Source organism: Globicephala melas, chromosome 18, assembly GCF_963455315.2.
Source record: "Globicephala melas chromosome 18, mGloMel1.2, whole genome shotgun sequence".
NCBI classification, from domain to species: domain Eukaryota; kingdom Metazoa; phylum Chordata; class Mammalia; order Artiodactyla; family Delphinidae; genus Globicephala; species Globicephala melas.
In genome coordinates this window covers 16,287,201-16,299,434 of record NC_083331.1, presented here as the reverse complement: position 1 = coordinate 16,299,434, position 12,234 = coordinate 16,287,201, and the positions used below count along the sequence as shown (strand labels likewise).

General features: G+C 44.7%; 1 protein-coding gene across 1 annotated transcript in view; it reads left to right on the top strand.

Moving 5' to 3' along the window:
- The window catches only part of FAM124A (family with sequence similarity 124 member A), a 108,558-nt gene that overhangs the window by 22,948 nt on the left and 73,376 nt on the right, over positions 1 to 12,234 (top strand). Inside the window, exon 3 of the mRNA XM_030882377.2 lies at positions 5,307 to 6,040. Within this exon, the coding sequence (XP_030738237.2) occupies positions 5,307 to 6,040 (734 nt within the window). The remainder of the gene's footprint in view (positions 1 to 5,306; positions 6,041 to 12,234) is intronic.

The following is a 12,234-nucleotide window of genomic DNA, read 5'->3' as shown; positions in this document are numbered from 1 at the left end:
CAGTTTGTGTTTTACATTATCCAAGGAAAATCTAATTGTAAATGATCACATGGGAAAGAATCTTCTTTGTCCTCTTGGGAAGCATAAGCTAGTTGGAAAGCTTTGTGAACAGCTCCGATCTCTCTCCAGCCCTGGGGAGATCCGCCCATTGGCCGGTTTGGGTCTGTGTCCTGCCCTAGCCGAACAGGTGCTCTCTGAGGGCCTTTGAGAGGACGTGTAATAGATATGATAAAGGCATATCCTACAGTCGCAGCGTCTCTGCTCCTCCAGGGAGGCGGAGAGGCTTTTCATGTCAATTAATTATTCACATTTTCTCTTCATCCCCTCAAACACTTGGCGTCCTGTCTAGCTCCACGGGGGCAGGTTTGCTCTGGGCGTGCGTAACCCCAGCACCCGATGACGGTGACGGTGTGGGGCTGCGTTCTGTGCCCCTTTGAGCCTGTTTATTTCAGGGTCACATGCAGTGGGCACATGCTGGCGACGGCCAGAGCGCACTAATGCCACCACTCATTCCCCCGGCTCTTCTCAGCGGCAGGATATTAGCCGCTTACGTCTCTGTGGTTCACACGGTGAAGAGGGAGCTCTGGGGTCTTCGTCCTCCTTGCTTGCTTGATGAGGGCTGCATCCCGGGTGAGCCGTGCTTGGTCGAGTGCCTTTCAGCCCCCTCCCTGCTCCGAAGCTGGGCATCTTGCCCTTTTGCAAAGCTGTAAACATCCACTCAGCCATGCAGGCTTCTGCATGGCCTTTGTTCCTGCTCCCTGGGAAACCTTTGTGCCGCCCATAGAGGTGGCCGACTGAGCACCCTGACAGCTCTGTCTCGGAGACTCAGAAGCTGACTTACCCCGGGCCTCTTCTCACGCAGGCCTCCCACACCCGTCTGCTTTCCCTTGTCACTCTCTTGCTTTTCTGTCACTGTTGTGCCCACCTGCAGTGCTGCCCTGCACTTCCCCTTGAGGGCAGCGCTCACATCGCAAAGACCTGGGTGTGTGCCCTCAGGGAGGCGGTTTCTGACAGTCTTCCTCAGAGACCCAGGGCCAGAAGAAAGAGATGTAAAGGGGTGTCCATGACAGGAAGCTATGGACTGGTGGCCGAGAAGCCAGCCAATCAGAAGCGAGCAGGAGAGAGAGGTGAAGTAGCAGAAGCGTGGCCAGAAATGGCTGGAGAGTGAAAGCTGCCCCCTCGGCTGGGAAACAAGTACTTCTGTGCAGAACCGCGGGGGAACTGTGCACACAGGCCTCATGCCATAGCCAGGTGCCTGCCCGCTCCCTCCCTCTGTGCCCTCGGCAGGTTCCCTCGCCTCTTTGTGCCTCGATATCCTGCTCTCTGAAGTGAGGACAAGGGGAGCGACCCTCCCCGCCCCCCCTCCCCCTACTTCTGGGGTTGTTGTGAGGATCCCATGAGCTCGTACATGTAGAACACTGGCCCCCAGTGAATGTCATCTGCGTGTCACGCAGCAGCATCACCCCACGTCCATGGCCACGCACACGCTGAGTGTGGGGTTAGGATCTTAATGGGACCGGCTGACGCTCTGACAACTTCCTTTCCCAAACACTCTTGCTACTCCACGTGTCCTTGTTTCCCCTCGTGGAAATCATCGGTAGTTTTCTCAAGTGAATGTCTTCATCCCCAGATTATTCAAAGCCTTTCTACACCTTCCATTTATAGTGAGCATTCACGACTGTTTAGTGACATCACGTCTCCACTGGTGGGCGATCAGGGCACCACAGAAAAGTGGAATATCCATCGTAGGCGACTGTGGTACCTCCTGGAGCTACTGACGGGCAGGAAATGTCATTGGTTTGTGTTTTCACTGCTCTTGTTTCCACGTCACTCCTGCTGCTAGTGGTGCTTGTGTGCAGTGAAACAAAGTAGCCAGGTGAGCCGAAAGAGCAAGCAAAGGACCAGAATAATCTATGAATTCCAGTTGTTTTGTAAGCCACCAAGATGAATTTTCACTGGTTCATATCAAAACAGGGCACACACGAGATAACTGTATGAAAGCGGGAATGTGGCCGAAAGGTAACTGGTCCATCCTTAAGTTCAGCACGTCACCTCAGCAACACACAGGTCCAGTTGCCAACAGGACATCCCTCCTGGAAGTCAATCGGGCATCACAAGCCAGCATGGCCAAAGTGGATCTCCTTATCTTTCCCCGCAAACCTGCCCTTCTTCCTCTGTTTTGTGTCTCAGTTAAGCATTAACATCAGATGAGTTGCTCAAGCCAGAAACATCAAGGTCAACTCCTCTCCTGCTTTTCTTGCTCCTACCTCCAGGCCTGTGGGCTCCACGTGCTTCCTAAATAGCCTGTGAGACTAGCCCTCTTCTGTACACCCTCCGAAAGTGTTGCTGTGTGTTTTGAGCCAACCCCAAGCCGTGGCTCGAAACAGCAGTCATTTATCATTTCCCATGTGTCTTGGGTCAGCGGTTCCAGACCAAGATCTGCTGGGTGTCTTTGAGTGTCTTGAGCCCGGCTGATGGAGGCTTGGCTCAGCTAGGCTGGCTCGGGTCCACGTCGCCCTCATACTCCTTTCTGGCCCCAGTGGGCTGGCCCGAGCATGTTCTTCTCATGGAAACGTTAGAAGCACAAGAAACAAGCCAGAACGCATGCCGCTATTTCTGTTGGCCAAAGCTAGGCGTGTGGTCTCATTTGAAGTCAAAGGGTGGGGAAATGCACTACAGCCATTTAGTGGAGGGAACTACAAAGCCACGTGGCAGAGAGCAAGGTGACAGCGTAAGATAAAGAACCAGGGCCCATAATGCGATCTCCCACGTCCTTGTTATCCTGACCTAGACTCTTCACTCATCTTCTAACTTCTTGCTTCGCTTATAGCTGACCGCCCCTGACTTGATCCCAGCATCCCTTTATTAAAAATTTCCACTGCCCCTTATCACTGCCGGATTGAGCTGAAGCCCTGTACAGCTTGGCCCCAATCCATTTTTCCTGCTGTATCTGTTGCCACGTTTCAGAATTACTCACCACCCCTTTCCAAATGTGCTTGTTTTTCACACAGCTCTGTGCCTTCATAAACAGTCTTCCCTCTTCCTGCCGTGATCTCCCCCATATCTGAGGTTATTGTAAGTGAGATATCATCGACCCTTCAAGACGCAGTTCACCTGGAGCATCTTCCAGAAAGCCCTCTCAGAAGCCCTCTGGAGAAAAAATTTCTCCTTCCTTTGTGATGTGGTAGTAAACTGCAATTGCATCGTGCTCATACTTAACTCATAGCAATTCGAGATTAGGCTCAGCCAGAGGGAGAAAGAGAGGCAGAGCTTAAATAATCCCACCCACCGTTCTACTCCGTGATTGTGGGAGTACCGAGACTTGACTTTGCTGTTACCTTAGTCATCCTTTCCTCTTCAGCTCCCGAAAGCCTCTTGTAGCATAAAAGGCACAGCCTACTGAGCGGGCGTCTCGTGTTTAATGATACAAGACTCTTCTTTTATAACAACCAGGCAGCAAGCCTTTATTTCATCTGCTGTTCAACCAAAGGAACATCTATCTGGATGTGTGGTCTTGTTGCAAATCAGGACCTTCCAGTTCTATCCTGGAAATTCAAGGGACTATCAGTGGTAATAGTGTCTATAGTCAATGTTTATGTCATGGTGACCTTAGAATCTCCCCTCCACCTGAGATGCTACTCTATCATATTTCCTATAGACTTATATCAGATTGAATTTTAATCTTTATGTCGGTGTTTCCCAGCTAAGTCATGAAGTTCTCATTTGTGGCTTATGGTTCTTTCTGGCTGCTGCCTGTGGCTATGCAGGTCATACACTGTACAACTCTAAGGGGGCACTAGTCACACCAGAGTCTATGTAAATGGACTCCCCCGTAGCCATGGTGCCAGCTCCCTTGTCTCCCAGTGCCTGGTACATATTGATTGCTCAAGAAATGTGTGGGGGAATGAGTGAAGGAGAAAGAAGGCAACAGGAAACTGAGCTAACTGTTCCCAAGTGAGATATTTAACAGTCAGGGTTCGAATGCAAATTCAGACAGGTTTTGCTCCAGCAGAATGAAGACCATGTTACCATAGGTGCTTGTGATGAAATGGACCTGTAAACCCACTTGGAATGTCTTGTTTAACTACAAAAAAATCACCTTTCATCCTGCAAACTGATCAAGGTGATGGTTCCTAAAAGCACATCATGCTTCTCAAACGTTACCGACCCCGTGATCGCCCTGTGCCTGATACCCTAGCGGACATCGTGAGGCATGTGTGTGCAGACAGGTCTAGATTCTAGATGAACCTTGCCCTCCAAGTCACAATAGACTTGAAGTTTCCTTGACTTCCCTTGGACGGTCACACAACTTAAATAAATGCAAGAGGAGCCATCATGAGCAAGAACAAGCCTTTTATCGGGTTACTTGATGAAATAGGCTGAATATCTTTAAAGTAGAATTATGCCAGTGTGGCTGGCAAACTGTTCACCCCATGGGAGAAGGTTGCCCAGGTAAATGGTCACCTTCACACTTGGAATTCGCTGTTCTGCCAGAGGACACGGGAAGGGGAACTGACCCAATCAGGATGTGTGGGCTTCTGGGTGGACACGGCCTGAGGAGGGGCCCAAAAGGCAGCAGGACACAGGCAATGATGGTCCGACCATGCGTCACCCCACCCCTAACCACGGCCCCTGGCAGCTATGACAGCAAGAACACGGTGCTCGCCCTCCTCCCCGCTGGGTCGTTCTTCCCTGTGTCTCGAGCAGCAAGATGGTCACCACCCGGCCACCCTACCATCAGGACACAGTTGGCAGGATGCCTTACCAGCCAGGGCTTGATGTGTCAATTAGAGTAAGTGCCTGGTGAAGAAAGGATTCCATAAATGTTAAATGAATGAACAAACCGATGAACAAACCAGTGAAATAAGCAAACCAAAGAAGTGCAATGATATAGGGACCATTTGTGGGGGAAGGCACTGCAGTTACCTAAGGGAATTCTAAATGGTGTGCACTTAGGGCTACAGCATCTTCCCTAATGGCCCTGTTATCCTTTCCAAACCCATGGAGACTTGACTCTGTGCTGTTCAATAGAAAATACGCTCAACCTGAGGAAGCACCACACCAAGGTTGTCCTGACAGCAACCAGCTTGGGAACCGGTGTGAGTAATAGTTCTTGAGTTTGGGGCTGCCAGGGTGCTGCAACAGGAGTATTTGCACGGGAGCTTGGGATCAGAATTTCAAAACAATCAAGGAGTCCGTTCAGTTAAAATTAACTTCTCTTCCTGCCCGAGGCCTTGCATGTTATCACGGGACACCTCAATGAAATAGTCACCATTTGTTTCTTGGGTTTTGTTTTGTGCTGCTAGGTGAGCTCTCCGTGGAGGAAGCGCAGGACCCTTTCTTGGTCAGTGTCCACATAATCGCAGACCCAGGGGAATCCCGACCCCTGCAGGAGGCCATCGACAAGGTCTTGGCTTGGATCCACCCAGACCTCCAGCTGTTCAGGGTCTCTGAGAGGAGGGCGTCCCGGCGGCGGAGGAAGGCCCCCAAGGTGGCGCAGCCAGCCCTGGCGGTGGTCCTCTTCCTGCAGGAGGAGTACGGCGAGGAGCAGATCCTGCAGCTGCACCGCACGCTGCAGCGGCCGCCCTGGCGCCATCACCACACGGAGCGCGTGCCTAGCAGGTTTCTGCCCTACCTGCCCTGCAGCCAGGAGTTCTTCACTCTGGCCCCGGGGACACCGCTGTGGGCCATCCGGCCTGTGCACTACGGCAAGGAAATCGTGCGCTTCACCATCTACTGTCGCCATGACAACTACGCCGACATCCTCAAGTTCTATGAGCTGATACTCAGGCGGAGCCCCAGCCAGAGGAAAACGGACTTCTGCATCTTCCCCATTTTCTCCAGTCTGGATGTGGACATCCAGTTCTCCCTGAAGAGACTGCCCTGTGACCAGACCCCGGTCCCCACTGATTCCTCCGTGCTGGAGTTCCGAGTCAAGGACATTGGCGAGCTGGTGCCTCTCTTGCCCAACCCCTGCAGGCCCATCAGCGAGGGACGCTGGCAGACGGAGGACCACGATGGGAACAAGATCCTTCTGCAGGTACCTTGGGGGAAGTCTGTCTGTCTGTGTCTATCTCCACTTGGGGAGAACAGAGAAACAAGTGAATTGGTTCTGCCAGAAACCCTGGTTAGTACCTGTTACAGAACAATGAGTTAAGAAAAAAGAGAGGTCAGTGACCCTCTGTCTGGCTCGTAGATCAAGTCAAGGTGTCCATACGCTAATTAAACAGTTTTCACTTAGCTGCGTGGCCATGTGCCCCAGGCAAGCAACGGCCGATTCCTCTAGCGCCTCTTCACCCACCTGTTAGAGCATCCACTAAATGCCTGTGGCTCCCGGGGATTTAGAACGAACTGATACCCCAGGGGATTTGGTATTAAAGATTCCTTAATCTACTCCCTCACAAGTAGGGAGATTTTACCAATGAATTCTTCACTTCCACAAAGGAACTTCAGGAAAACCCGTCTATGACGATTGTAAAATATGTTGGCGTTCAGTAGAGAAGGTACCTGTTTTCTTCATCGCTCTGGTGCCTCCCCCCGCTTCTGCCCTTCCACCCTTCTGCTGCTGGGCAACAGGTGGTTCAAATTCAGTGATCGTTGGAAATGACTTTCTTGGTCTTTTAAGGAGTACGTGATGCCTCTGGAGCTTCTTTCATTCAGCTTAGGAAGGGGGAGTGAATACATGGAAGGAAATGGATGCAGTAGACTGTTCTGTGGTTAATGTCTTGGCTCAATTACTGGACCCATTTCTCCTCCCATCCTTCCAGCGATCGTCCCAAACTCTTTAGACGTTATTAGTTATACTCTAGAATTCAAAGTTCAGCATACAGATTTAAGAAGGTCCTATACCTACCCTACCTGATAAATGCTTTCAAGACCCAGGCTTTCTAGAATTAACAGGTAAATCCGTCCAGGCATATAGGATTTTGTCTTTCTGAAACACCTCTGCCTCTGGCATCTCAGTTTTCACATACGGCTACCTGAGAGGAGAAAGTTGATAGCAAGTTCGGGGACACTGTCTTGAAAGGTGCTGATTGTATTTACTTGAATCACAGGTAAAGTTTCATAGTTTTTGTTGGTTTGGGCATTAAACATCAGAACTATAGTCCACATATCGCAAAATGAAGTGAGGATTTGGCACATGACAGACACCTGGCTCAAACAGCCAGGCCACATGGCTCAAGTCAAAAAGGTCACCTTGAGATATTTACGATTTAGAGGAACTAGATAATTTTCAGATTTCCCTTTGAACTATGCAAATAAGAAATAATATTGCTTTATTATTCACTGAACTAAATGCTAGCCAGCATTTGTTTTATTTTTTAATTTTTATTTTATATTGGAGTATAGTTGACTTACAGTGTTGTGCTAGTTTCAGGTGTACAGCAAAGTGATTCAGTTATACATATATGTATTCTTTTTCAGATTATTCTCCCATATAGGTTATTACAGAGTATTGAGTAGAGTTCCCTGTGCTATACAATAGGTTCTTGTTGATTATCTGTTTTATGTATAGCAGTGTGTATATGTTAATCCCAACCTCCTAATTTATCCCTCCCACCCACGCACCTTTCCCCTTTGGTAACCATAAGTTTGTTTTCAAAGTCTGTGAGTCTGTGTCTGTTTTGTAAATGAGTTCATTTGTGTCATTTTTTTTAGATTCCACATAAAAGTGATATCATATGATATTTGTCTTTCTCTGACTTACTTCACTTAGTATGATAATCTCTAGATCCATCCATGTTGCTGCAAAGGGCATTATCTCATTCTTTTTTGTGGCTAAGTAATATTCCATTGTATATATGTACCACATCTTCTTTATCCATTCCTCTGTCGGTGGACACTTAGGTTGCTTCCATGTCTTGGCTATTGTAAATAGTGCTGCAGTGAACATTGGGGTGCAAGTATCTTTTCAAATTGTGGTTTTCTCTGGGTATATACCCCAGAGTGGGATTGCTGGATCACATAGTAGCTCTGTTTTTAGTTTTTTAAGGAACTTCCATACTCTTCTCCATAGTGGTTGTACCAATTTATATTCCCACCAACAGTGTAGGAGGGTTCCCTTTTCTCCACACCTTCTCCAGCATTTATTGTATGTTAGACTTTTTGATGATGGCCATTCTGTCCGGTGTGAGGTGATACCTCATTGTAGTTTTGATTTGCATTTCTCTAATAATTAGCAATGCTGAGCATCTTTTCATGTGCTTTTTGGCCATCTGTATGTATTCTTTGGAGAAATGTCTATTTAAATCTTCTGCCCATTTTTTGATTGGATTGTTTGGTTTTTTGATATTGAGCTACATGAGCTGTTTGTATATTTTGGAGATTAATCCCCTGTTGGTCACACCATTTGCAAATATTTTCTCCCATTCTGTGGGTTGTCTTTTCATTTTGTTTATGGTAGTTTTCTTTTTGTACAGCAGCTTTTAAGTTTTTATTAGGTCCCATTTGTTTACTTTGGTTTTATTTTCATTACTCTAGAGGTGGATCCAAAAAGATATTTCTACAATTTATGTCAAAGAGTGTTCTGCCTATGTTTTCCTTGAAGGGTTTTATAGTATCGGGTCTTACATTTAGGTCTTTAATCCATTTTGAGGGTTATTTTTGTGTATGGTGTTAGAGAGTGTTCTAATTTCATTCGTTTACATGTGGCTGTCCAGTTTTCCCAGCGCCACTTATTGAAGAGACTGTCTTTTCTCCATTGTATATTCTTGACTCCTTTGTCGTAAATTAATTGACCATAGGTGCATGGGTTTATTTCTGGGCTTTCTATCCTCGTCCATTGATCTATAAATCTGTCTTTGTGCCAGTACCACACTGTTTTGATTACTGTAGCTTCATAGTATAGTCTGAAGTCAGGGAGCCTGATTCCTCCAGCTCCGTTTTTCTTTAAGATTGCTTTGGCTATTCAGGGTCTTTTGTGTTTCCATACAAATTTTAAGATTTTGTTGTTCTAGATCTGCAAAAAAAATTCCATTGGTAATTTGATAGGGATTGTGTTGAATCTGTAAATTACCTTGGGTAATATAGTCATTTTGACAATATTGATTCTTCCAATCCAAGAACATGGTATATCTTTCCATCTGTTTGTGTCATCCTCGATTTCTTTCATCAGCATCTTATAGTTTTTGGAGTACAGATCTTTTGCATCCTTAGATAGGTTTATTCCTAGGTATTTTATTCTTTTTGATGCCATGGTAAATGGGATTGTTTCCTTAATTTCTCTTTCTGATATTTTGTTGTTAGTGTACAGAAATGCAACAGATTTCTGTGTATTAATTTTGTATCCTGTAACTTTACCAGATTCATTGATGAGCACTAGTAGTTTTCTGGTAGCATCTTTTCTATGTATAGTATCATGTCATCTGGAAACAGTGACAGTTTTACTTCTTTTTTCCAATTTGGGTTCCTTTTATTTCTTCTCTGATGGCCGTGGCTAGGACTTTCAAAACTATGTTGAATAAAAGTGGCAAGAGTGGACGTCCTTGTCTTGTTCCTGATCTTAGAGGAAATGTTTTCAGCTTTTCACCATTGAGAATGATGTTTGCCATGGGTTTGTCACATATGGCCTTTATTTTGTTGAGGTAGGTTCCCTCTGTGTCCACTTTCTATAAAGTTTTTACCATAACTGGGTGTTGAATTTTGTCAAAAGGTTTTTCTGCATCTATTGAGATGATCATATGGTTTTTATTCTTCAGTTTGTTAATATGGTGTGTCACATTGATTGATTTGCATATATTGAAGAATCCTTGCATCCCTGGGATAAATCCCACTTGATCATGGTGTATGATCCTTTTATTTTATTGTTGGATTCGGTTTGCTAGTATTTTGTTGAGGATTTTTGCGTCTATGTTTATCAGTAATATTGGCCTATAATTTTCTTTTTTTGTGTGGTATCTTTGTCTGGTTTTGGTATCAGGGTGATGGTGGCCTCATAGAATGAGTTTGGAAGTGTTCCTTCCTCTGCAGCTTTTTGGAAGAGTTTCAGGAGGATAGGTGCTAACTCTTCTCTAAATGTTTGATAGAATTCGCCTGTGAAGCCATCTGGTCCTGGACTTTTGTTTGTTGAGTTTTTTTTTTTTTTTTAACATCTTTATTGGAGTATAATTGCTTTACAATGGTGTGTTAGTTTCTGCTGTTGAGAGTTTTTTAATTTCAATTTCAGTGCTTGTGATTGGTCTGTTCATATTTTCTATTTCTTCCTGGTTCAGTCTTGGGAGATGGTACCTTTCTAAGAATTTGTCCATTTTTGTAGGTTGTCCATTTTATTGGCATATAGTTGCTTGTAGTTATCTCTTATGATCTTTTGTACTTCTGTGGTGTCAGTTTTATAATCCCTTTTGAAATGTGAGAAGAGTTTTCTTCTGTGTTTGAAGACTGCCAGTTTTTTATGCAAAACAATGCAGTTGTGTAAGTAAAAATTAATGAAAGGATTTTGTTTATACTGAAAGATCAAAATGAATGTGATTGTTTCTGAGGGACTTTTTCCTTTTTGCAGTATTTAGAATATTTTTTGCTCTCAATCCCTGTAATAACGTAAATGAAAGAATAAATTAGGAAAGCTTGGCCTGAACTCCACTCAAAGGAATCATTGAAAGAATATTTCAAAGAAAAGCCACAGATTTAAATGGCTATACAGTCTGTATGGGTGCAGGCTTTTGAATTTAGAGCATCCAAGAGTGAAAAGAGTAAGAAAAAAGATTTGTATCATGCGGTCTCAGGAGTTTGGGCCTTTGTTCAAAACAGTAATGTTCCAGAGAGTTAAATTAATGTGGGCAGAAATGACTAATAGTCCCTCTCACAGTTCTTGATTATGGCCGTTTGAACAGGTTACTATTTACTGCATCACTGCAGAAAGCCATCCTCTGCTCTAGCATGAGACATACGCCTGCCCACCTCTTCAAATTACTTTTAAAAGTAAAAATTTATACTTCGTTCTTTAGCAAAATTAAGATATTTTGGTCGTGGAGGGAGGGACACAGTTGAGAGAACACCTTTTTTTTTGTTTTTTACATTCTCCTTAGAAGTGTGTTTCCCAAGGTTCATTTTCAACATACATGCTTTTGTTCCATTGGGTGCAGGTATACGTTGAAGGCAATCTTGGTTGGGTAGTTTCTAGTTGCTTTCTTAAAATATAGATTGCATTTCAGTTCCTCATCCTGCCCCACTGAGTTAACATTCCGTATTTCAGAGACCTCCTCCAGCCATTTAATTCCTCTGGAGGAGAAAAGCTGAGAGGTTTGTTTCTGGGAGCTACTCAGCCTCTCATAAGAATTTGGAAATGTTTTTAACTAAGATCTGATTAGATGGAAAGAAAGCCTTCTACCTCCTGAAACTCACCTCTCCTTTCTTGGCATTGCCTGATTCAGGGGGGAAAAGGCGGAGAGGAGGTGGGTGGGGAGTTGCCAGCATCGGATGTTGCCCAAGATCCCTCTAGAAAACGCATCTTAGAAATTTGCATTAATGCTTGATGATCGAAACTACAGCTTTCTATAGCCAAGATCTGTGTTACACGGACTAGAAGTAAACCGACACTGTACTTTGAACATAATAAGTTCTCTTTATACATTTCTCTTTACTTTTTATTGAAGAATAATATAAATGATATATACAAGGAAAAGTGCACATCACAAATACATGCTCAGTGAATTTTCACAAATTGAACATTTGAATAAGCAACACCCAGATGAAGAAACAGAACATAGAAACAGAAGAGGAGTCTTCTCTTCCCCCATTCCTGGGACTCCCTTGCCTTAAATGAACGTATTAATTACTCTGTATTTCACAAAAGTGGGGGGAAGGAGCATCTGGTCAGAAAAGTTGGGAACATGGCTGTGTTACCTGGGGGTGTTTTTGTATTTATAGGTAGCTCCCACATTTTTTTTATAAAAAGACTTACGTTGGCTGACAAAGATATAGATCATACAAGAAAGATTAATAAAAATAATTAGATACCAAAGGGACTTGAAGTAGAGGAAAAATAATGATAGGAAAGTAAGGTAAACCAAGTATGACCTCCAAAGTGCACGTCATTTCCTATCTGAGAGCTGTGCTGTTTAACTGGTAGCCACTTATGTGAGGAATCTCATATAAGTGTGATCATACAGTATTTGTCTTTTCGTGGCCATTTAAATTTAACATTTATGTGAATTAAAATAAAAAATTCAGTTCCTCAGTCTCACTAGAACATTTCAAGTCCTCAGTAGCTCCATGTGGCTGGTGGCTGCCATATTG